At 51.7% G+C, this 25,860-nt stretch overlaps 1 protein-coding gene and 1 long non-coding RNA gene across 4 annotated transcripts; one reads left to right on the forward strand and one right to left on the reverse strand.

Annotated features, from left to right (window-relative positions):
- Window positions 1–219: 219 nt before the first annotated feature.
- On the reverse strand, window positions 220–23,949 carry Hnf1a (HNF1 homeobox A). Of its 3 annotated transcripts, none has more exons than XM_029477422.2 (10): window positions 23,381–23,949; window positions 13,063–13,262; window positions 9,054–9,240; window positions 8,488–8,729; window positions 6,574–6,614; window positions 6,259–6,460; window positions 5,326–5,517; window positions 3,608–3,726; window positions 3,376–3,520; window positions 220–1,420 (listed from the first exon to the last, which is right to left on the reverse strand). In XM_029477422.2, exons 1-10 carry the CDS (start codon window positions 23,704–23,706, stop codon window positions 1,296–1,298), a joined length of 1,779 nt encoding a protein of 592 aa, XP_029333282.1. In that variant the 5' UTR covers window positions 23,707–23,949; the 3' UTR covers window positions 220–1,295. The 3 variants fall into 3 exon arrangements, with proteins under 3 accessions (XP_029333282.1, XP_021017330.1, XP_021017332.1); XM_021161671.3 differs by having other exon boundaries at window positions 6,574–6,722; window positions 23,381–23,948; XM_021161673.3 differs by lacking the exon at window positions 23,381–23,949 and adding an exon at window positions 17,540–17,608 and having other exon boundaries at window positions 6,574–6,722.
- LOC115031110 (uncharacterized) lies at window positions 21,612–25,860 on the forward strand. Its single transcript, XR_003836706.2, has 2 exons — window positions 21,612–21,704; window positions 21,805–25,860. It is a non-coding gene; the product is annotated as an uncharacterized LOC115031110 (long non-coding RNA).

The following is a 25,860-nucleotide window of genomic DNA, read 5'->3' on the forward strand; positions in this document are numbered from 1 at the left end:
CCACCCACACCCCCAGATACCCTCCGTCCCCCCAGCTTCAGGACTCCAGGGAATGGTAGCACACTTAGACTACCAGGTGGGTTTCTTGCAATAACAAGGACACGCAGATTCAGGCAGAGTCACCTCATTTCCAGTTAAACAAAAAGATGTGTAAACATGTGCGGGGCTTTGCTCTGCCTTCCCTCCTGACCACTGATGGACAGTCAGGAAGCTTCCACGCGCTTTTTACTGACTTTACTAAAAGTTAAATAAACATACAGGCTCACTTATGGTCAGCCGTAGGCTACAGTCCAGGATAACAAAGGAGCCGGCTGAAGGCCAGGTTCCCTGCAGTAGGCCCGAGGAGACAGAGTCATGTGTGCTGTATTTCTCTGGGCTGCTCGGGACCCAGGATTTCTCAGAATGGCTGCCAGCCCCCAGGCCACTTAGGTGGCTTCTCTTTGCTGGTCTTGGTACCCTCTCCACTAGACACTGCCCAGGTCTTGACTTCTGAGTTCTGCAGGTCTCCCTCACAGCAGGAAGGAAGTTGTCAGGGCCCTACAGGCAGAGGAGCAGATTGTCCAGGGTGTGGTCTTGGCATGAGTTGCAGGTCCTAAGGAACAGGGGTGACAACCCGAGCCCTGAAATGGCCTTTCTAGTGGAGGCAAGATGCCAGGTTGGCATCAGAAGACACATCCAAGGGAACAGATGGCTTGCAAGTGCGGTCCTGGGGCTGGGAAAAGGGATGGCTTGGTAGGGGAAAGCCTAGGAGAGCCCCGGGTGGCTTCCCCTCAGCTCCCGAGCCTAGCAGAACAGCTGGGTAGGAAGGTGGGGAGGGTAATCCTCAAAACTGGCACGTGGGTCTCTGGTGCAGGGTGGAATGGCCTGGGGAGGCACAGGAGGCAGCAGGCAGCTGTGTTGATCTAGGGCCTCAGAGCTCAGCACAGATCCTTGAGGGCCTGCAGGCTCTGACTCAGGGATGCAGGCACCACAAGCTTCCCCACTTCTGTCCCAAGCATTAAATTTTCCATTCTAAACAGCAGGGATGATGGTCCAAAATACTGCCCAGATTGGGCCGTCCTCTGGCTCCTTGAGGCTTGCTTCTCAGGCTGAGACACCTCAGAGCCATCCATTCCTGATGATGGAGGAGCAGCAGTGTCAATGAATGCGTAGACTTCTGGGAAGGCCAGCAGCCTGTGTCAGGTGACATGGCAGGCTCAGATATCCTCCGGGCAGTGTGGCTGCAGCTCTCCTCACCCCCTATGCAGGCCAGTGCAGGCCCTGGGGACCCAGCTCCTGGGAGGCAGTCACCATGGTTACTGGGAAGAGGAGGCCATCTGGGTGGAGATAAAAGTCTCGATGACACCATGGTTGGATGGCAGCAGGTGGCTGTGCCCGTTGGAGTCAGAACTCTGATACAACACCAGGCTGCTGGAGGACACTGCAGAAGCAAATGGGGTTACTAGCTGTCGGCCAAGTCCCTCCGACCCCTACCCCACCTGCCCATCTCTTAGTGATGCTCCAGGGAGAAAAAGCAGAGCCTCATATTCTGAATCAACAGTCGGGCATGGTGGTGCACGCCTTTGATCCCAGCACTTGGGAGGCAGAGGCAGGTGGATTTCTGAGCTTGAGGCCAGCCAGAGTCTGTTCCAGGACAGCCAGGGCTACACAGAGAAAGAAACCCTGTCTTGAAAAACCAAACCAAACATTCTGAATCAATAGATTCCAGCAACCCATCCACTCTCAGGGCCCACAGGGAGGCTCCCAGAAGCCTGCTCTGCTGGGTGGTGTCAAACACTAACATTCCAGGGAATTAAACCCAGTGCCTCATGCTTGCATACTGTCCCTCAGGAGGTATTTTGCAGATGTGGTTAACAGTGAATTGGCTTCCAGTAAAAGACTTCCTGTAAAAGATGTGACCCTGTGTGGTGGGCACATCTAATCAGAAACTTTAAAGTGTATCGAGACTAGAGTTTGAGGCCAGCCTGGTCTACAGAGTGCATTACAGGACAGCCAGGACTACACAGAGAAACCCTGTCTCAAAAAACCAAACCAAACCAAACATTGTGGATCAACAGATTCCAGCAACCCATCCACCCTCCACCCTCAGGTGGAGAAATCTGTCATTAAGACCATAGATTGTCCCCCTGCTTGTGTCCCAGCCTACTGCTGGTCTGTAGACAAGTGACAAATGTGCACTCCCTACAGCTGTGCCACCAGATAAATGTCCCCCACACAGTGCCATTGGCGCTGTGTCTCTTTGAGAGTTCCAAACTGGTGAAGTGACAGAGACATGAGCCCACCTGTCTTTGCCACCACATAGCTGTGGGAGATGGGACAAGTCTCTCACCTTGACGCTACATTTGCCCATCTGTCCAATGAGACAGTAAGTGTCCCCAGGAACTGCCATTACAGCTCCAAGGGCCAGTTGGGGGATCTGAGGCTCCAAGGGATAGCAGCTCTCCTGAAGTCACAGAAGTGGGCATAGGGGCCACCCCAGAGCCTCACCCCATGACATTGTAGGCTGTAAACTGAGCAGGTGGAGTTGGACAGGGACTGAGGGGTGCACACCCACTGTGACCTTCCAGTTTCCCAGATGAGGCCCGAGAGCTGAGCAAGCTGTTTTTAATGCTGGCAGCTAATGTCAAGCCCTGAGCACTGAGGAGGAAGGTGCAAGCCACCAAGCCTCATAGCCTCGAAGGAGAGAACCAACAAGAACCAACTCTTGAAAATCGGATGGCCTCTGCTCCCCACACACGCCGCATTGCACACATGCCCACCCACACAAAACATACAATTAAAGTTAGTTTACATTTTCAAAAAGAGTGCTTGCCATACAGGCACAAGGAACTGAGTTTGAATTCCCCAGCACCTCAGGTAAACAGCCAGCCTATCTATGTCTGTGCATGCCTGTGACTCCAGTGCCGAGGACTAGAAACAGATCCCCGGAGCTCACTGGCCAGTCAGCCCAGACAAAAGGGTGTGCTTCCAGTTCAGTGAGGAGCCCTGACTCAAGGGAATAAGTCAGAGCTACAGAGGCCGGGCAGTGGTGGCACACACCATTGAACCCAGCACTTGGGAGGCAGAGGCAGGCAGATTTCTGAGTTCGAGGCCAGCCTGGTGTACAGAGTGCGTTCCAGGACAACCAGGGCTACACAGAGAAACCCTGTCTCCAAAAAACAAAACAAAAAACCAAGCAAACAGGAAAAAACACAAAACAACCTCCTCTGGCCTCTGCATGTGTGTGTAGAACACCTGTACACTCACATGCATAATATATGCATGCATGGACGTGCGCACACACAGATCCCAAACTACTGCTTGGCGTTCCGCAGGCACCACACACAATGGGCCATCGGCCCCCGACCACCTACATACTTCTGGGAGACCGCTCACCTGTGGGACTGTTGCTGAGGCGGTGGGCAGGCTGCAGGTGCTGGATGTTCGACGGGTCCTGGCTGGGGATGTGGATGGTGGTGGCTGGAGAGGGTGGCTCGTGAAGCCCGGGCTCACTGGAGGCCTCTGTGTCTGAGGTGAAGACCTAGGGAACCAGAATAAGCCCCCCACTGAGCCCTTGTGCACAGCGGGCAGCCCCTGTGGGGTGGGGCTTCAGGAGGCAGGGCCTTACCTGCTTGGTGGGTGTGAGGCTGGCAAGGGTGCTGAGGTTGGTGTCTGTGATCAGCATGGTCTGCGGGAGCAGGCTGGTGTGCGTGTACTGGGCCACCTCAGGCTTGTGGCTGTATAAGGCTGGGAGGAGACACAGAGCTCTGACTCCCTGGGCCCTACCCCGAAGGCCTCGGGGGTGAGTGCCCTATGGGAAGTGGGCATGAAGCCCGATAAACACTCCAATGGCGAATACTTGGGGATCCAGATGGGAAAGACGACTCACATCTTGACCCACATCTTTCCCGTTACAAGGGCCTGCACAGCTAAGCCGGATGGGGAATGGCGGGGGGGGGGGGGGCGGGGGGGTACGGGGCAGGGCGGGGAGGGTCAGCACCAACTCCAGCTCATTTTGTGTACCGGTCTTTTTGTGTTTGTTTCCCCCGACTGCCAGGCAGGGCACTAGACACGGATACCGCTGTATTAGATGCATGCGGTGCTGTTGTACTGAGCACAGTCCTCCAGTCCTCCGCTCAGTATCTGACGCTATGCAGAGGGAGCAGGGTCGCAAGCACGAGTGCCTGCGTGGTGTGCGGGGCAGGTGCTGTTGTACAATGCAGGCCTCTGAGGGAAGGGCTGGTGGCTTCCATCGGTGAGCGGGGCAGAGGCCAGCAATACCTCTATCTCCAGGGCACCTCCAACACGTGCCTCAGAGTCTCATCGCTAGCCTCTCCAAGAGACCTAGCCACTTGCCAAGCACATAGCCTCCGCATGCTGTCCCAGGAACTCAGCCAAAAGCAAAGCGTGCGAGCGCGCACACACACACACACACACACACACACACACACACACCCATGCTATCAGCCTCACGCTGACCCACAAGTTCATAGCCTCCGGCCATGCTGAAGTCCAAAAGGTCTGAACCTTTGCATAAGGTTGGTCCCACAGCCCATCTGTGGCCAGCCTTATGCAGATCTGACATACACGAGGCTGCGTGCACGCACATACACACGCGCGAGCATGGGCGTGCGTGTGCCTGTATGTGTCTGTCTATATACAAGTGTAGGCATGAGAACCCCAGAAAGTTGGCCGGCCTGGAGCCCACCAAGTAGGCTAGACTGGCTAGCAGGAGCCATCCGTCTGTGTCTTGTCTCCTTGGCTCTAGTATTACAAGAAGCACACACCACCATATCCTTCCTTTCCTCACCCTCCAACATTCCCTCCCCTTCCCCCTCCCGCCTCCCCCCCCCCCCCCCGTGAGTTCTAAAGGATGGAACTCTGTTCTTTAGCACTGACTGAGCTGTCCACCCCTCTCCCACCCCACATGAGTCTTTAATTTACTTCATGTAGTGTGTCCATCTTTTACTGCAGAAATAACAGTGTTCTGTGGACAGTGAAGCCCAAGGGGACTGGGAGTAATCTGTACCCCATAATCTATCTACAAGCCAGTTTTCCTAACGTGTCAAAGTCATAAACTGATGTTCGCACAGCCCCAGGGGTTTCAGAGAAAAGGCTGTGTGGCCTGCACTTTATCCCCAGGACCGGACGCCAGCAGCATCGCGCACAGTGAAAAGTTCACACGCAAGCTACCGTGTGCGTATGCGCACACACACAAACAGGTTGGTGGCCCATAGATACCTGTGCCATACACGAGCAGACTGCAGCACCTGTTACCTGCCGCGTCTTTTGCCTACCAGCCAAGCTGTAGCCCGACTCTCCCAGGCCAAGGTGGGGGATGCTCACCATGGGGGCTCTGCAGCTGGGCCATGGTTGCCATGAAGGGGCTCTGGGCCACGTGGCTCTGTACGGGGGGCATGAGAGGCTGCTGATAGGAGGGATGCAGTGGTTGGGAAAACTGGACCGGCTGCAGCGTGGTCAGGCTGCTCCCCATACTGTTGATGACAGGCACGCTCTGTGCCTGAGTGGAGGCCAGACCTGGGCAGGACAGGAAGACTCCGATGAGCCCCACCCACCCACCGCACACCACACCACCCTCGCGCACAGGGTCTCCTTAGACCCAGCCCAGGGCCTCTGAGGGACACTACCCCTCCTTAGAGCCCGAGGGTTAGAAGAGGAAGGAGAGGAGGCTGGCACACGTTTAAGTGGCCTTGAAAAGTCATTCTGCAGGACTTTAGCTCCTCATCTGGCTGGGTGGGAAAGGCAATCAGTCTGTCGAGGTTGTCAAGCTAGGTACCCTAGAGAACTGGGGGTTCCGTAGTAGTAGCATAGCCCTGGCCTTAGGGCTCTGCTCCCATGTTCTAGCATCTTCCTGTTTCTTACACACTGAGCAAAGTTCCACTATCGTCTCAGACTGATGTCTGGAAATTTCCACACTATGCTTAGTGGGTTTGTTTGGTTACTGTCTGGCGTCATGGGTGCCTAGCTGCAGGCTCTCAGAAAGTGGATGCCAGCCGGGTGTGGTGGTGCACGCCTTTAATCCCAGCACTCGGGAGGCAGAGGCAGGCGGATTTCTGAGTTCGAGGCCAGCCTGGTCTACAAAGTGAGTGCCAGGACAGCCAGGGCTACACAGAGAAACCCTGTCTCGAAAAACCAAAAAAAAAAAAAAAAAAAAAAGAAAGTGGATGCCATATGGATAGACCCATGAGTCCCAGTAGCTCGCTCCAGATCCCAGATTCCACCCAAGGCACAGGAGCCCCACTCACACCACCCACTTACCGATAACCAGGGTGGAGGCGCCCGTGTTCGTGAACGTGGGTCCCAGGGAGGCGGGCTCCCCGGGCCCGATGGTCATGACCCCGGGTAGCGAGGCCATGATAAGGTTCTGTGGCTGCTGGTTGAGACCCGGAGATGTCTGCTCCAAGCTGTGCAGTGCTGTCAGGGTGCTGACGGGAGGCAGGGGACCCCCCGTGGCTGAGACCTGCGAGGGTAAACCAAGTTGAGCTGGAGTGTCCTCACCCTGTCTCTCAGCCACAGAGAGTGAAGCCAGGGGTGTTTGCCCACAGGATGTGGGGGGGGGGGCTGCTCACTCACCAGCTTGGCCTCTGTGCTCAGCAGGCTGCTGGGCTCCAGGCCTGTGGGTGATACTTGGTGTAAGGCCGCAGACACTGTGACTAAGGGACCTCCACTGCTGGAGGGCACCTCGGCTGCCTCACTGGTTGCAGACTGTCCGTACCGCACACCTAGAGTGAGGAGCAATGTCAGCACCCCACTTTCCAGTCCCACAGACCTTACCACACCAGAGCCTATTGGTTTGCTCAGGTCAGCACTCCATCTTTCTTCCCATGCTAGCTGCTTCCAACTCTTTTAATACGTGGTGCTGTGTCGTCGTCCCACCCCACCCCCACTATTTGGCATGTCCCCCTCCGTGCAGAAGACACTCAGAGAATAATGGGGCTGAGCCAAATCGGGGCTCAGAGAGCTAAACAGAAATGAAATGAGTTGAGCAGAATGGACGGAGATTGGCCAAATTAAATTAAATCTCCTTAAATAGGACCAGAAATGAGTTGCACTAGACTGAGCTTTTGCTGAGCTGAACAAAGTCAAATCGAACCGAGCCTTACAGTCGGCCTCTTATCCGAGGGTACCACATCCTCAGATTTTTTTTAAGGTTTATTTTATTTATTATATGTAAGTACACTGTAGCTGTCTTTTTTTTTTTTAAGATTTATTTATTTATTATATGTAAGTACACTGTAGCTGTCTTCAGACACTCCAGAAGAGGGCGCCAGATCTCATTATGGATGGTTGTGAGCCACCATGTGGTTGCTGGGATTTGAACTCTGGACCTTCGGAAGAGCAGTCGGGTGCCCTTACCCACTGAGCCATCTCACCAACCCCCACTGTAGCTGTCTTTAGACAAGGAAATCAGGTCTTGTTACAGATGGTTGTGAGCCACCATGTGGTTGCTGGGATTTGAACTCAGGACCTCTGGAAGAGCAGTCAGTGCTCTTAACCGCTGAGCCATCTCTCCAGCCCACATCCTCAGATTCAATCAGTCGGTGGGTCAGGATATTTGGGGGAGGGGGGTTTCACATCTGTGCTGAACACATGTAGGTTTTTCTCCTTGTCATCAGGCCCCAGCCAATACAGTGTAAGTGTCCACATCAGGATTACGATGTATTGGGTATCATCTATGTGCATCAATGAGAGGTGAATACTATATACCTGTCTACAAGAAGTCCAGGCCCCAGGTGGGGCGTGATGGCACACGCCTTTAATCCCAGCACTCGGGAGGCAGAGGCAGGCGGATTTCTGAGTTCCAGGCCAGCCTGGTCTACAGAGTGAGTTCCAGGACAGCCAGGGCTACACAGAGAAACCCTGTCTCAAAAAACCAAAAAAAAAAAAAAAAAAAAAAAGAAGTCCCGGCCCCAATTCCCAGGCACCAAGGGCTACGCTATGTAAAATGAACTGGATTCCGTGGAATTAGTTTGGTTAAACGGAATGGTTTGGATGGAAATTGGCTGGGTTAAAAACTATGATTTGAATGCAATTAAGTTGTACTGAAATGGTTCAAATGGGTAGATCCAAAGGGGATTGCGTTGCACTGAAGTAGCAGGAGCTGAGTTAGGTTGAATAGAGGGGGTTGATCACAGCACAGGGACAGGCGGCATCAGAGTGGGCAGGGTGGTGTGAGCCAGCACGTATCCACCTAAGTAAGGTGGGGCAGAGTGCACAACTGTGAACTGAGCACAGGGGGAGGAGATGAAATAGTGTGTGTGTGTGTGTGTGTGTAACCGGAGTAGAAAAAATGAGGTGTATGGGGGGGATGGAGTGGTGAGCGTGGACAGGGTGGAGCCCGTGGAGTGGGTAGGGTGGAGTGGTGCAGTGGAGTGCATTGCATTTTTCCGGTGGCTACAGCAGCTGTGGAAGCCCCTCCCACTCTTACATCCACCCCCTTTCTCCTCTTCACCTCCTATCCCAGGTTCCCTACCCCACAGCACTCACCGTGGACCTTACTGGGAGAGAGGGTGGTTGTGGGCAGGCCGGGGGAACTGTGAGCAGGCAGCGCAGGGCCCGGGCCTGGCCCCGGTGGAGGCCCGTTATACGTGTCCATGGCCAACTTGTGCCGAAAGGCTTCCTCCTTGCGCCGGTTGGCAAACCAGTTGTAGACACGCACCTCCGTGACAAGGTTGGAGCCTAGCCCCTGGGCCTGCGATGGTGACACCCCCCTCTGGATGCACTCCGCCCTGCAAAGATGGCGCCCCGTGAGCCTCCAGGTCAGACTCAGAGGAGGGAAGACAGTACTGAGATGTGGGGTCTACCCTAGGGCTGGATTACAATACCAGCTCTGCTGTGGGACCTTGGGCAAATGACTTAGTCTCTCTGAGAACAAGTAGCCATAGGACTGTAGAGGAGATGAAATGAGATGGATGGCCCGGGAAATGTTGCTCAGGTGGGTGGAGGGTTCAACACCAAGAGCTCTCAAGGATGCTGAGGCCCCCTGAGGACCAACCCAAAGACACCTTCCCTTCCCCGGCTTAGCCTCCCCCCTGGTGGGCGACCACGCTAACCTATTACATTCCTCCACCAAGGTCTCTCGCTCTTCCTTGCTGGGGTTTTTTTGCCTCTCGTAGGCCTGGAACAGGATCTGCTGGGATGCTGGGCCCCACTTGAATCGGTTCCTCCGCCCCTTCTTGGTTGGCAGCTCATCGCCTGTGGGCTCTTCAATCAGTCCGCCCTGCCCTGCGTGGGTGAATTCTGTAGGGACAGAGAGTGGTGAACCATTGACCGCTCCTTCCTCTGCTAGTCGGCTCATGTGACCCCGACCCCACCCCACCCCCAGTCTCTCTCTTCCCCAAGGTGCTTAAAAACAGTTAAGTTGGCAGCAAAACCTGAAATCATCCAATCTCAGGACTGGTAGCAGGCTTGCCTAGCATGCGTGAATTCTTTTTTTTTTTTTTTTTTTTTTTTTTTTTTTGGTTTTTCGAGACAGGGTTTCTCTGTATAGCCCTGGCTGTCCTGGAACTCACTTTGTAGACCAGGCTGGCCTCGAACTCAGAAATCCGCCTGCCTCTGCCTCCCGAGTGCTGGGATTAAAGGCGTGTGCCACCACCGCCCGGCTGTGAATTCTTAGTCCAATCCAAAGCTAAGCCCCACCCCGTGCTAAAAGGGGACTTGGTACCATGAATACCAGCATTCAAGAGGCAGAGGCAGGCAGCCTGGCCCAGTCACACCCACCCACTCACACTGCCTCTGAGGTGGCCATCTTGTTTCTGTCCACACTCAGACTGGTCACAGGAGAGCAGGAGCCACGGCCAGGACTTGAAGTACCAGAGACCATAGTTTGGCCCCCAAACCTGAAACACTTATTTATTTTTAATACATTTTCATGTGTGTGTGTGTTTGTGTGTGATGTGTGTGTGTGGGTGCCCACAGTGGCCTGAAAAAGGTGTTAGAGGTGATTTTGAAACACATGAGGTCAGTACTAGAAATTGAACTCGAGTCCTCTGAAAGAGTAGCCCTTTTCTATGTAATTCTGTCTGTCCTACAGTTTGGTCTAGAAATCACCGAGATCTGCCTCTGCCTCCTGGTGCCAAGATTAAAGGTGTGCATTACCATGACTGGCCCTAAATAAAATAGGTACTTTCTTAAAGATAATGAAATAATAGATCAGTGTAAGGCGTTACCAAGAAAATTAAAGTTAAAACCACAATACAATGCCAACGTGGGTACCTCATGGCTAAAATGAAGAGACCAGCATTAATAAGTGTTGACACAGATTTCAGAAACATCTAGAATGTTGAGACTGTGATGGTTAAAGTTCAAACCCACAGCCATTGGGGCTGGAGCCACTAACACCCAGTAATCCCACAGCCAATAGGATCGAGTATGCACCTTTCCTTAAAAGCCCAAGTAAAAGTGTTCTGAGCCGTCCTGGTCACAGAATCAAGAGATCAGAAGCAACCCAGACATCCATTAAAGAAGAGTACTGTCTCCTCCACACGAGGGAATGAACTCGGCCCATGCGAAATGACAAGGGACCACGCAGATGAATCTCACACAACTAATATGGAGCAAAAGAAGCTACTGCATATAGTGCCATTGTGAAAACTTAGCCAGAAGCATCCGTGGTTGGAAATTGGGATGGGTGACTACGCTTGCCAGGGACGGGCCCCTAGGAAGTTGCTCACTTCTTCATCCACTAGGAAGCTGTGTGGCTATGATAGCTTTGTGAAATGTGTTGAGAGAGCCAAGTGTGGCCACTCAGAACTAAAATCCCAGCCCTCTGGAGGCTGAGGCAGGAGAATTACTATAACTTTGAAGCCATCCTATGCTGCATAGAAAGTTCAAGATAAGCTGAGGTTACAGGGGGACCTTGTTTCAAGAAGAAAGAAAAAGCAATGGTGGCTCATGGCTGGGACACAGAGGCAGGGGAATCTCATTGACTTCCCGGCCTGCCTGATTTACAGAACGAATTCCAGGATAGCCAGGGCTACATAGTGAGACCCTGAATCAAAACAAACAAACAAACAAACAAAACCCAGCAACAACAAAAACCCCACTACCTTCACTACCAACAACAAAAGACCTGTGGACTTTTGTATGTTAGGCCTTTTAAAAAAATTTTTAATTGTTATTGAAATAAGTCATTCAACTGAAAACTGGAAGGCTGCTTTCACCTCTGAGGTTGCTGAGCTGGTTGGGTGGCTGCACAGGACTCTTAGGACCAATCAGCGCCCCTAGGAGGAAACCCCCTGAAAAGGATGTCCACAGAAGAGACAACAGAACCAAGCCAACATGGTGGTACAGTGGTATGCACCTATGATCTCAGCACTGGGGAAGTGGAGCCAGGAGGAGCTGTCCAAGGTTATTGTCGGCTGCCCAGTGAATTGGAAGCTAGCCTGGGTGACATGTGGGCTAGCCTATTCAAACCACAACAAAACAAAATAGGAAAAGAGGAAAGACAGAGGGAAAACAAAGCCAAAGCCATGAATGTGTGGCTGTCAGTTAAAGTCCCAGAGGCCACCTGGAGCCATCCTGTCTTGTTCACGTTCATGACACAACATATTTCTTCTTAAAACTTCTTAAATCAGGGCTGGAGAGATGGCTCAGAGGTTAAGAGCACTGACTGCTCTTCTGAAGGTCCTGAGTTCAAATCCCAGCAACCACATGGTGGCTCACAACCATCTGTAATGGGATCTGATGCCCTCTTCTGGTGTGTCTGAAGACAATGACAGTGTACTCACATATAGTAAATCAGATCTTTTTTTTTTTTTTTTAATCTTAAATCAGGGGCTAGAGAGGAAAAGGGTCCCAAGAGTATGCAAGAGAGTCAGAGACAGCCCACTGTCACTGTTAAGTCTCACAAGAAGACCGCACTACACAACCTTAACATATGCAGAGAGTCTAGATGGACAGTGCAGGCTTCTAGGAACTTTCTCTATGCAGACCTGGTTTTTGTTGTTGTTGTTGTTTGTTTTTGCAACAAAGTGTCATGAGAGCCTTCTGGAAAAACCCTAAAAGTCCGTCAGAAAGTGGCTAGTTAAACAATCCGAGATACCTCCTAATAACAGCCAACAGCAACTGTTACAAACCATGCAGAGGAAGAGGAAGTTGGAGTAGCAGAGAAAATTTGTCATCCCATCATGTGGGAGGCTGAGCCAGCAAGATCACAAGTTCAAGGCCAGCCTGGGCTACATGGTGAGACCCTATCACAACATAGAAAGTAAAAAGAGGACTGGGGGGCTGGTGAGATGGCTCAGTGGGTAAGAGCACCCGACTGCTCTTCTGAAGGTCCAGAGTTCAAATCCCAGCAACCACATGGTGGCTCACAACCATCCGTAACGAGATCTGGCGCCCTCTTCTGGAGTGTCTGAAGACAGCTACAGTGTACTTACATATAATAAATAAATAAATCTTAAAAAAAAAAAAAAAAAAAAAAAAGAGGACTGGGTACTTAGCTCCCTGGCACATGTGTTCTCTCCCAAGTATGGGGGTGAGGGTGGGGAGTCAGAAGTCCATCAAGCTCTAAGTAATGGTGTCTGACTGAACGCCAGCCTCTGAGGCTTTTCTCATGCTGTTCCTCCTGATTGCAACGTCCTCCCTTAGACCTCTGTAAGGACACTGCAGACATAATAGTCATGGTCCCCGGTGAAGCTTCCTGCAACTTCGGCCTCCCTGGGGTAGAAGGGTTTATTTTCCCTCCCACCATCAGCTCAGTGTTTTACTCAGCCCCGAGCCCAGCACACAGTAGGTGCTCAATTAATACCAATTAGTGCCAGGTTTACATCCTGTTTACATCCTGTATAGTCTATGTTTCATTATATAGTGATCTCTCTCCCATTCAGCAGAGAGTGAATTCCTGGAGGGAGGACCCCAGTGTGTGTACCCATTCTGTTCCCTTCCCTCGGCACCTTGTGCAAAAGGCACAGTAAGTCTGAGGATGCCTTTCTGGCCCCCCTCAGTCTCACGTGTCTGTGAGATGGAAAAGGGGGTGACACTGCCACCCTATGAGCTGTGGGCCGCCCCACTCTGAGCCCCTGGCAAGGGAGGAGGACCCATGCTGGGGTCGTTACTTACGCTGAGCCACCTCTCGCTGCTTGCGGACGTACCAGGTGTACAGAGCGGCCCGCTTCTGTGTCTTCATGGGTGTGCCCTTATTGAGGTGCTGTGACAGGTGGGACTGGTTGAGACCCGTGGTGTCCACCACCTCCCGCTGGGGGATGTTGTGCTGCTGCAGGTACGACTTGACCATCTTCGCTACGCGCCATGGGTCCTCCCTGGGGGAGCGGGGAGCAAAGACAGGGTCTGCTCAGTGGCCCTTCCTGACATCTTAGGTGAGGCTGGGGTTCTGGAGACTAGGGCTTTCCTCTGTGGGTAGGACACATGTATACATGGACAGATTCTTGCTAGAAGTTGTGCCAGCCAAGTAGGGAGGACCCTCCTTCTCTCTGCTGAACCTGGAAGTGTTATATGATGCTTTTTGAAGTATGTGTGTGTGCGCGTGCATATGTGTGTGTGTGCACGTGCACGCGCATGTATATATACATATACACTTACATATATACTTATGAGTATGTATGTGCACACCCACGCAAGTGCATACATGTGCGCATGCACTACAATATGTGTGTGGAGCTCAGTTCTCCTTGCACCTTTACATGGGTCCGGCAGATTGAACTCAAGCCACTAGGCTTCTGCAGTAAGGGCTTCTACCTGCCGAGCCATCCCGCGGGCCTCCTAAGTGAGTTTTAAACAACAGTTAATGGCGGTTCCCAGAACCCAAAGTGAGCTTGACACAGAATATGCTGTGGATGATACACAGGTAGGTGAGTGGTGGATGGATGGATGGGTGGGTGGGTGGGTGATGGATGGATGGATGGATGGATGGATGAATGGAGAGATGGATAAATGGATGGATGAATAGATGATGATGGATGGATGGATGGATGGTGACCTGTTTGGCTGTTTGTTTGCTATTTTTGGTCAACTTAACACAAGCTAGAGTTATCTGAGAAGAGGGGAACCACAAATTGAGAAAATCCCTTTCAAGACTGGCCTGTAAGCAAAATTTTGGGACATTTTCTTAATTAATGGTTGATGTCAGAGGGACCAGACTATAGTGGGTGGGGCCACCCCTGGGGTATATAAAAAAAAAGCAGGCTAAGCAAACTATGTTCCTCTGTGCCCCGTGCTTCAATTTCTGCCTCCAGGTTCCTGCCTTGGGCTTCTCCCCTGACCTCCCTTCATGATGGAGCACAACCATAAAATGAAATGAACCTTACTTCCTCAGATTGCTTTTGGTCACGCTTTTCATCACAGCAATAGGATCCTGACTAAGATGGATGGGTAGACACTGAGGGGAGGGATGGGAGGTTGAACGTGTAGATGAATAGATAAATAATTAGCTAGCAGTATGAATGGATAGGTAACTGGATGGGTGGATTGATGGGTCAATAGGTTGACAATGAAGGACAGACAGACAGACAGGTTGGTAGATACACAGATGGGGAAAACCCCTGAGAAAAAGAAAGGCTATGAAATATGGACTGTCCCACTTTGCCATCAGAGCCACTGAAGCTTAGAGAACCTGTGTCACTTGTATCTCCTGCCCATGGGCTATGTGACAGGGCTAACCCAGCAGAATCCAATTCCACCCAGAGCAGCCACCTCTGAGTGGCTGCACCAGGCAGAAATCACATGGGGTTAATTAAAATCCCTAAAAGTCTGCAGTGCGCCCTTGGCAGCCATCTGTCTGCTCTCTCAGACAGCTGGAGGGAGGTGTTGAAGTTCAGTCCCAGGAGCATGGGGTTAGAGCTTGGTATGCAGAGGCATCTTTGCTGCAAATATGGGGGCTTGGGAGCCAGAATCTCACGCTGGGGGCAGGGAGGGTGCCCCAGAAGACCACCCAAGAGTCATAGCTCCATCCTCTCCTCATGGCTGGTCTCCCTGAAGGGAAGGAGGGAGTGTGTTTACAGACTGCCTGCACTATTGCACAAAGAACAGCCTCTCTTTTGAGAGACACAGAGAGAGAGAGAGAGACAGAGAGAGAGAGAGAGACAGAGAGAGAGAGACAGAGAGAGAGAGAGAGAGAGAGACAGAGACAGAGACAGAGGGGCAGAGAGACTAGACAGAGAGACAGAGACAGAGAAACAGAGAGACATAGAGAGACACAGAGAAACAGAGAGACACAGAGACACACAGAGAGATATGGGCACCACAGCACACATGGGACAATCAGAGGACAACTTATAGCAGTCACTTGTCTCCATCCCCCTTGCTGGTGGGTCTTGGGGATCAAATTCAAACTCTTTTGCTAGCAGAGCCATATAACCAGCACGCCCACCTCCATCCCCACCACTGCCCTCTCCAGATCCAGCCGTATCAGTAAATATACCTCAGTCCATGAAGCTGGAAAGCCCGTGCCCCCCCTCCCACCCCGGCTCCAAAATCTGCTTCTAAAACCGGAGGCTTGAGATTTTACACGCATGACAAACAGCACCCTTAGAAAGTGGTTGCTTCCTTCCTTGCTGTAGCAAACAAAAAGTCCGCCCCAAAGGCACTGATGCTGGCCCAGCAGCCCTTGCAGCCCACTGTATAGCCCGATAGAAGGCCTGTTGGTCTTTCTGCTGTGCTGCTTGCTGCTCGCTTGACTTTAGAAGCGAGGAAAGAGAAGGCAGCTGTAGTGACCCACGCTTATGGTCTGGTGACCCACGCTTATGACCCTGGCATTAGGAAAACTGAGGCAGGAAAATCTCCAAGTCAAACTAGCCTGAGTTCCATATTCCAATGGAAAAAAGCAAAAACAAACAGCAGACATTCTTGGCTTGATGGTTCACACCTGTAATCCCAGCATGTGGGCAGTGTGAGTGGGGAGATTGGGGGTTCAAGGCCAGCACTGGCCACATACAAAGGCTAGCCTGAGCTACAGGAGACCTTGTAATAAAGGAAATAATTTTTCTGTTATGTGTGTGTCTGGTTGTGCATGTGTGGTGTGCACATGTTTGTGGTGTGTGTGTGTGTGTGTGTGTGTGTGTGTGATGTGTGCATGGTATGTGTGTGAAGAGAGACTTCCCACACACTCAGGTAGCCATGAAATGTCTGAAGACAGGTCAGAAAGTTTTTTTTTTTTTTTTTTTTTTTTTTTTTTTGGTTTTTCGAGACAGGGTTTCTCTGTATAGCCCTGGCTGTCCTGGAACTCACTCTGTAGACCAGGCTGGCCTCGAACTCAGAAATCCACCTGCCTCTGCCTCCCGAGTGCTGGGATTAAAGGCGTGCGCCACCACGCCCGGCTTCAGAAAGTTTTTTAAAAGCATGTGATATATTATAATATTATGTAACATTATATATGACACAGTGACTCCTCAGCGTCTTTGGGAGAGCTGTTTTCAGGACCCCAGTAGATATGAAAACTACAAGTGTTCAAGCCTTTACATAAAACAGATGACATTCTAGTTGGGCACAGCATGTTCTTGTGACCTTAACCTTCAGTCAGTGGCATTCAGGGCTAGCCTGAGGTACATAGTGAGACCTTATCTCAAAAGAAAAACAAACAAAAACAAACAAACAAACACAGAACCAGGCTCTGCCACTGCCAGACAAATAAAGAGGTGGATGCTCTCAGCCAACCACTGAACTGAGCACAAGGTCCCCAATGGAGGAGCTAGAGAAAGAACCAAAGGAGCTGATGGAGCTTGCAGCCCAATAGAAGGAACAATAAGATGAACCAACCAGTACCCCCACACACACACCCCAAGATCTCTATGGCTCCAGCTGCATATGTAGCAGAGGATGGCCTAGTCGGTCATCAATGGAAGGAGAGGCACTTGGACCTGAGAAGGCTCGATGCCCCAGTGTAGGGGAATGTCAGGGCAGGGAAGCAGAAGTGGGTGGGTTAGTGAGCAGGGGGAGGGATGATGGGATAGGGGGTTTTCAGAGGGGAAACCAGGAAAGGGGATGACATTGAAATGTAAATTTTAAAAAATCTAATAAAAATAAACAAAAGTTTTAAAAGATGTGCACAAGTTACATCTTAAAACAAACAAACAAACAAACAAACAAAACCTCCTGCTGGTCATTCATGAGGACCAGAATTTGGATCCCAACCCCATATCTTGTCACTCATAAATGCCGATAAATCCAGCTCCCAGGAATCTGTCACCCTCTTCAGGCCTTTGCCAGCAGCGGTGTGCATGTGGCAGTCACTCATACAGCCGTGCTTACACACAAATGCATAAACAGTAAATAAATAAATCTTTGTCCAAGCCTGATATTGCCACCTTTAATCCCAGACAGAGGCAGGTGGCCAGCCAGGTCTATATAGTAGCTCCCCCGCCATCTGGGCTGTACAGTGGGACTCTGTCTCCAAAATTAAAAATGGGTAGGCTAAGACTTAAGTAGAGTCTGTACAGATAGATCCTGCTCTTATCAGCTCTGCTTACAACAGCAGTGCTATCAAATGGCCGGTTCACTTAGTGTTTACAAAGTAGAGACAAGAAAAAGAAAACTGTAGCCATTCACTGGAGAAGCAATTTTAAAAGTTATTTTCAGCCCCCACCTGGTTGAATTGGGCAGGTTTGGAACTCAGCCATACAGAGGACAGGCTGCATCTAACATTTCAAACCAAAGGACAAACTGAAACCAGTGCTCTGAAGTTGTCCTCACAGCCCCACCCCACCCCTGCCTCGAGCCAGCTCCGCCTCACTCTGCACCTCAGTAATGCTGTTCTCACACTCAGAGCTTACCAGGGGTGCTCAACTTGTGGGCTGTTACCCCTTTGTGGGGTTAAGGACCCTTTCACAGGGGTGGCCTAAGACCATCAGAAAACACAGATATTTATATGACAATTCGTAACGGTAGCAAAATTACACTTATGAAGTAGCAACAATATTTTATGGTTCATGAGGTAGCAGCAACGTTAGCAGGGTTGAGAGCCACTGGCTTAGACTCTCTGACTTTTTCCTCTTTATCCACGTCTCCCAGATGGGAAGGTGGACCGAGTAATCTAAACTTGCACAGCAAATAATACAGGATACATGTTACTCCTAGGGGTCACTGGGAGCTGCCTGACTCTCCAACCCAGGAAGTATGCTTGATTTCGATCCTGGCTCCACCTACGACAAAACTCTGCTTCAGCAAGGTGAAACCTGGTCCCAGGTTGATGTAACTGGGGCTTGAGAATATTTCTCATCCCTAGGGACCCCAGCTGCTTCTCCCCTCCCCTGACTATGTTTGGGGGCTGCTTGGAGCCTCCCCCCTCCCCCCTGCTTCCTTGGGTGCCAGTCAGAGCTAGGAGGGAAGTAGGGACAAAGTCCAACCTGTGCGGCTGCAAACATGTTTATCTGATGGCCTCCCTTCTCTAGCAAGGGCAGCCCACACCCCACTCCCCTCCCTCCTCTGGAGGAAGAATGGGTCACTTAGCTCTCATTGCAGGAACAAGAGCCAGCAGGGGAAGCCTTTTCTTACATTCTGCCTGGATGTCTCTGATTCATACTATCTCTGTCTTCCCCTTTCCCTTTCCCCTTCCCCTCCCTCTCCCCTGTCCCTCTCCCTTCTCTCCCTTTCTCCTTCCCTAATCTCAAGTGCTCTCCCCCACCACCACATCTCTGTCTCTTTTTATTTCTGCTACACTAGGCCAAATAAAATAACAGTAACCACCATCCACAAACACCGGAAACGCCTAGAAACAGAAGGTAAGCATTTGAACGGAAGCACAGTGTTCAAACTCATAGGAACTTTGAGTGCTCTCGCTGTATAACCTTGGCTGGCCCGGAACGCTTACACATCCTGCCAGCCTCTGCCTCTCCAGTGCTGGAATTACAGGTGAGCACCATCAGGTCTGCTTTTTAAACAGTTCTTTTAAATAACCGCAACGAGTGGTTATAAAGTGCCAGACACAGCCAAGCATGGTGGCACAGGCCCATAATCAGCACTTTGAGAGCTGGGGCTGTAGGGTCATGCAGTCTTAAAAAGTATATGAAAAATAAAATTGCCAGAACCACCACCACCACCACCACCATCATCACCGCCACCATCCTCAAAGCTGTGGTCCTGTGTGTCCCAGACCCACAGCAGAACCCAGAAAGACTGAAGATGCCCTCCATTGCCCTACCCAATTCTGGAGTCAAACAGGTGTTCCCAGCTTTGGGCCTTTGGTTCTCTGGTACCCAGAGCCATGGTGCTAAGAGAGTAGACGGAAGGGTCGGTCACTCCTCTAGAGAGGAAGCTGAATTCTTAGTTGGGGCTGAGGTCGGGCTTAGATCTGAGAAAAAAAGTCCCAGCTCTGCCTTCCATTCTTTGAAGTGCTTAACATCTGTGTCCCCCAAATCCTTCATTTATAAAAGAAGATTAAAGATATTTCCTATTTCTCAGGCTGGGGATATAGCTCAGCTGGTAAGCGTGCATGAAGTTCTGGATTCAGCCCCGGAATCACATAGAACTGGGCATAAACCAGGCTTAGTGGCGCACACCTATAATCCTATCACCTGGGAGGCAGAGGCAGGTGACCTCTTGAGTTTGAGGCCAGCCTGGTCTACAGAGTGAGTCCTAGGATAGCTAGGGCTACACAGAGAAACCTTGTTTCAAAAAATCAGAACATAAAACAAAGCAATCAGATATGGTGGTGCAGGTCTATATATAACTCACCACCTGACCGGCAAGTGCAGGAGGGTTGGGAGTTCAAAGTCATCCTTGATACATTGAGTTTGAGGCTAGTCTGGCATACTTGAGTCCCTGCCGTGCGTGCATGCGTGGTTCCTGTGTGGTGCGTGTATGGTTGCTTGTCTGTGTGTGTATGTGTGTCTGTGTGCATGTGCTTCTGCTTGTGCCTGTCTGTGTGTGGGTGTGTATGCCTGCCTGTGTGTCTGTGTGCATGTGTGTGTGCTGTGCCTGTGTGTCTGTATGTGCACAAGTGTGCGTACATGTGTGTCTGTGTAAGTCTATTTGTATGTACCTGCCTTTGTATGTGTGTGTGCATGTTCCTATGTGTCTGGGGGTGGGGGAGGCTTGTGCCTGTGTGTCAGTGTGTGCTTGTGTGCATGTGTGCATGAATGTGTGTCTGTGTGTGTATGCATGTATATGATTGTCCCTGTGTGTGTGGGCATACATGTGTATATGTTTATGCATGTGAGCATGTGTATGTGTGTTTTAGAAACTGTCCAGAGGGAAACCTGAATTCAGTACATCTTTAAGCCCCAGTGAGTTTCAAAGCCTGGCATGTGAAAGAATTTCCCATCAAGCCGAGCAGTAAGAACGTCTGGGGGTGCGGTAGTAAACATGCCAAGATAACATGGAACTCGAGAGCACTGTGCAGACATAGACGAAGCCATCACACACATCCAAGTCTGGTCTTACTACTTAAGGAGGTCCCTTTGCTTCACTGAGCCTTCCTCTGCTCATCTGTAAAATGGGACCATTCAAATGTGATCCTACTTAGCTGTGTGCCATGCTTTTGAACCCGTGGCTGAGTGCTGTCTTCACCATTCTGCAGAAGAAACTGGGACTCGGGGACAGTGCCCACCTAACTGGCTGCAAAGCTGGTGTGGGAACCAAGGCAGGCCACTGTCCGCTGAAGCATCCTGCCTGCCACCCAGTTGCTGAGTTCCTGGCTGGGAGAACCCTGAGGCTACTTGGCTGGGGCTGAGGGCATCAGGAAACAGCAAGTTTGGGGTTTAAGCAGTTGCTGGATAGGAAGGTCCTGCAAGGGCATCCAGGATAGGACTCTGGGTCCCAAGTACTCCCCCAGGGAGGAGTAAGAGGGAGGAGTAGGAGGTGCGCGAGGGGAAGTTTAGGTTCTTGCACTTTTCCCTCAAGATGTTTTCACACCAGGGGACAAGGAATGAACACAGAGACAGATAAAATAACGAGAGAAAGCAGGCAGAAGCAGCAAAGGGGAACTGGGGTTCAACCCTCATGCAGAGACAGAGGCCAGGGAGCTAAGAACCAAGGAGGAAGTGAGAAGGGGGTCCCGAGCAGGAAGACTGGGGCAGGCAACGCTGGGCAGTAACCAGAGTGTGTGCGCATCCAGGACCGGCAAAGCCAGCATCAGGGCTCAAAAGAGGGGATAAGGAGCAATGGATGGAGCAAACTAGGGAAGCTGGGGGGAGGGGAGGGCACAGAACTAGAACTAAAATAGAGAATTTGCCTTTACTCTACCTGCTGACATTGGTGCAGGGGGAGAAAAGGGTCTTGCCCAAGGTCACACGCTAGATAAAGGATGGAGCTCTTCGAGGAGAGCTGAGGTGTCTGCCGTGCCCTCACATGTGATGCAAAAGGGGTGGGGGTGGGATCTGAGACCCCAGACCCACCTCTCCCTCTCCAAAAGGTAGACCTTGGAATCAACAGCTCCCGTGGGGAGTTAGTCCTTCCCACCACCTCTTCCAGCCTCAACTTCCCCACTAGCCAGGCCCTCATGGGGGTCCTCCAGCCCTCTCCCCAGAGGGTCCCCCTCACCCCCACCCCTGGTCCTGAAACTAGAGGCCCCACTTTTTGTCCCTGGGGACATTTTCAGGTCCCCTTTGTTACCTGAACAATAAGTAACCCAGGTAGTTAGTTATAAACTCTGCAGGAACAAGGAGCTGGTTGATAATTTATAGCAACATCTCGAATTTAAATGGAAAGCAAATAGCTCGCTGTTAGCATTAAAGAAAAGCAACCTGGGAGGGACAGCACTCTAGCCTCCTCCCTGCTCAGCCTCTCTCCCCTGCCCCTTTCTCCCAGCTGCTGTGAGACCCTCTCTTTTCCTGGTTCCTCTCCCCTCCCAACTCCCCCAGCCCTCTTCTCCCATCTCATCCTCCTTACTGCCCCTGTCCCCTCTGCCTCCAGGATTCTGCCTGTTCCCCTGCAGGGAGCACTTTGACCTCTGTTCCAGCTGCTTTGGACCAGGCTCCCCTCCAGCCCCCACTGCCCCCACCGTGAGGGCTGCTGATCAAGAGGTCCCATCTAGCCAGGTAAGAAGACCCTTGGCATCCCTGGCCCCTCAGCCTCATATTAAGCCCCTAGCCCCACCTGGGGCCCCAGGACAGGTCAGGCCCAGCTCCACCCTATCCAGGTTTCTTGTGCCCTGGTTCTGGCAATACTTGGCCCTTTGCCCCTCCCCTGCGGCGAGGCAGCCCTTTGCCCTCCACTTTCTGCCAAGTCAGGGGGCCTGACTGCTCCTCTGCCCCTTGCCCAAGGCCCAGGGAGGCTTCCGGACACTTCCAGAAATGCCGGGATCCACCAGCCCTCCCCCACCCCAAGTCAGAATCAGGACCTTGGACAGAAAAAAGGCTGCCTCCAGAATAGTCTTGAGAGACTGTCCCCAAACTCCTCAGCCAGCCCTCAGGCCCTTCCTTCACAGTGCCTTCCCCTGTCTAAGCCTCAGTTTCCCTACTGGTAAAGCGTGTTTATTAACCACTTCCTTCTGGGGGGGGGTGTATCTCTATTATATGGGGATTTAGGCACAGTGGAAACCCCTACAGAAAATAGCGTGCCGGGCGATAATCTCAGGGAAACTGTGGAGGCTTGGAGAATTGGGGGTGGTAGTACTCCCCACAGCCCCCAAGCTACATTTCCCTCACTTTGGTGTTCCTGTTCGTTCTCCACCCCCAAATGGGCATCTCCCCGCCACCGTCCCGACAAGTTAATGATCACAGGCCTTATCAGAGCCTTTTGCTATTTATAAATTTATAAAACAAAAGAAATAATGGCGTGCGTGGGTAATTAGTAACCAGAACGGCTTTGCTGAGGAGAGAGAGAGGGGAGGCATTGAAATCGGGACCCACTCAGCATTCCAGAAGATGGGGAGCCAGACAACAGAAGAGGGGGGTCTGGTATGGGGAGGCCTCTAACCCTGCTATCTGACCAGACTGGGGTCAGGGGCAAGCAGCACCTGGCCATGCAGGGAAACTGCCACCTTCAGCTCCATCTGCCCCAGGTAAGAAACCCAAGCGTACCCTGCCAGATGCTTAAGGCCCTGGTGGATCAGGAAATCCCCTAAAAGCCCAACATCAGCCCGACCTCCTCAGGGGCTTTTGGGCCCCCAAACCTGGGATCTGACTCCCCCCCCCCGAGCCAAGAAGGTGGAATTTGTGGGAGCACAAACGACCACACTGGGGAAGGATTTCTACCACCCGCTAGTTCTCCAACCATTTTCTTGGGGCTGGCTTTCCTTTGTCCTCTGTTTCAAAGTGACCTCAGGCCTGTCCCTGTTTCCTAAGGGCCGGACTGCAAACAGGTGGCCCAATGGATACGGGGTATGTAGGGCCAAACAGAGGGGTAGGTTCGGCAAGAAGCCCTTGACCATCAGCCTGAAGACCACAGCTCCTAAGGCCCCCTAGACGGGAAGTGAAGCTTGCCAGGAGCATAGAATGGGGAGCTATGAGTTCCTTCCTGGGTGCTGGGGACAGGGTGGGGTCCTTACTGAAGAAGTGACTCCACCACGGCTTTCTGGTGGGCTGCCTCCTCTGGGCTGAGGTTCTCCAGCTCTTTCAGAATGGGTGGCGCGAAGTCTTCCCCATCGTCATCCGTGTCATCTTCGGAGCCACGCGTCTCCCCCAGGCCATTAGGCAACTCGGTCAGGTCCCCTCGACTCCCACCGCAGGACTCCCCCTTGTCCAGGGGACCCTCTCCAACCATCAGGTAGGGCCCTGGCTCCCCCAAGGCCTGGATCAGGGCCTCTTTGCTCAGGCCGGACTCGAGCAGGGCAGCCAGGAGCTCCGTCTGCAGCTGGCTCAGCTTAGAAACCATGGCTCCGCTGCCACCAGGCCACGCGGCCCAAGGCCACTGAGCTAGCCGCCTCCCCCACCCACGGCCGGTGTCTACCTGCCCGCAGGCTGGCAGTCAACGGACGGGGCTCGCTGCACCCACTGCCCCCCCAAATCCCACTAGTCAAGCTCTGTGGGCACCCCCAGCCCCCAACCCTGGCCCCAGCGGCCAGTGAATCAGGGCCCCTGCCTGCTCTGTTTACATTGGAGCTGGGGAAATTCTCCAAGGTTCATATTTATCCGTGCGCTTAGCGAAGGGACTGAACTTTGGACTTCAGCCTTGCAAGTGCAGGCCTCATGGCAGGCGAGAGGGACCGGGACCGGGAGCTATGGCCTGCAATTGGGAGTGAGCAGAAGGGCGGGTGGGGGAGGTGGAGCGGGGGGCCAGGGGCGCAGGGCTAGAGGCAGCAGGAGCCAGGAGGCCTCTGGGTGCGGTGCCAGGTCCCACTCTCCAGGATGCTTTCAGCCTGGCGCAGGAGAACTTTAAAAGCCTGTTTCTTTGGGCCGCTGGGACAGCAGGAAGCTCTGGGCCACTGGGCCGGTTCTCAAGGGCAGAATTAGGTCACATTTCCTGGAGTGGGTCACTGCACCCTCAGTCCGAGCCCAACATCAGACTTCCCGGGGGGGGGGGGAGAACCCTGTGTCTTAGCACTTCAGACTTCTGTGTTGAGGATACTGGGTTATAATGTATTGCATCCTATCATTGTGTGATCTCAACCAGGACGTGTGTGTGTGTGTGTGTGTGTGTCTGTGTGTATCTGTGTATCTAATCTATATGTGTATGTATAACTAATCTATGTTTGTGTATGTCTCTGTGTCTTATATGTGTCTGTGTATCTAATCTATATGTGTGTGTATATCTAATCTATGTGTGTGTGTATGTGTGTGTGTATCTCTCTGTGTCTGTGTGCATGCACACATATGTATTGTTTTTTTTAAGACAGTCTTACTATGTAGTTCAGGCTGACCTTGAACTTCTGATTTTCCTACCTCTACCTCCCAAGTGCTGGAATCACAGACCCGTACCACAGCCAGTTTTTAGTCTTGTTGGGGTCAAACCCAGGGCCTTGTATACTCGAGGCAAGGGCTCTACCAAGAGCCAGAACCCCAGCCCCAAATACACCATTTTAATTTTTCTCAAGTATTACTTTTGTCAGTATTACCTAATGAAAGCATTTATATATTTTTTAATCTTTTTGAGTGTGTGTGTGTGTGTGTGTGTGTGTGTGTGTGTTCGCGCGCGCGTGTGTATGTGTGACAGCTTGGGTGTGGAGGTCGGGGAACAACTGCAGGAATCAGCTCTCTCTCTTCCACTCTGTGCAACCCAGGCAGCCACCCTCTTGCCTTTTGAAAGGTAGCAGCTGTTAGCAGCCATAAGCATATCCCAGCATGCAGCACACCAACTGATCAATTTAAAACACTTTCATCATCCCAAAGAAACTGTTCTGCTGAGCAGCCCGTTCCTGTGCAGGTCTCTAGTCCCGCCTCTGGCAGTCATGGAGGCCCGAAGTTCACTCATCCAGAGCGCAGATCTCATTTTATCCCTTTGATAGTGAATGGTGGGCAGGGTACTTTTGCAAGGAGACCTGGCACTTTCCTGTGCATCCATAGATGGCTAATTACTTATGTTCTGCCCACGTTTTAGCTGCGGTGAGCAAGGCTTCTAGGGACATCCACATGCAATTTTTTATGTGAATATGTGCTTTCTATCCTTTTGGGTTTTCTCATTCATTTAAGAAATACGTCACCAGGCAGTGATGGCGCACGCCTTTAGTACCAGCACTTGGGAGGCAGAGGCAGGCAGATTTCTGAGTTTGAGGCCAGCCTGATCTACAGAGTGAGTTCCAGGACAGCCAGGGCTATACCCTGTCTTGAAAAACAAAACAAGGGCTGGTGAGATGGCTCAGTGGGTAAGAGCACCCGACTGCTCTTCCAAAGGTTCGGAGTTCAAATCCCAGCAACCACATGGTGGCTCACAACCATCCGTAACAAGATCTGACTCCCTCTTCTGGAGTGTCTGAAGACAGCTACAGTGTACTTACATGTAATCAATAAATAAATCTTTAAAAAAAAAAAAAAAAACAAAACAAAAGAGAAACAAAACCAAAAACCAACCAACCAAAAAAAACAAAAGAAA

The sequence above is a fragment of the Mus caroli genome, unplaced genomic scaffold (genome assembly GCF_978045245.1).
Source record: "Mus caroli unplaced genomic scaffold, Mus_caroli_1 scaffold_4, whole genome shotgun sequence".
Taxonomy (NCBI): domain Eukaryota; kingdom Metazoa; phylum Chordata; class Mammalia; order Rodentia; family Muridae; genus Mus; species Mus caroli.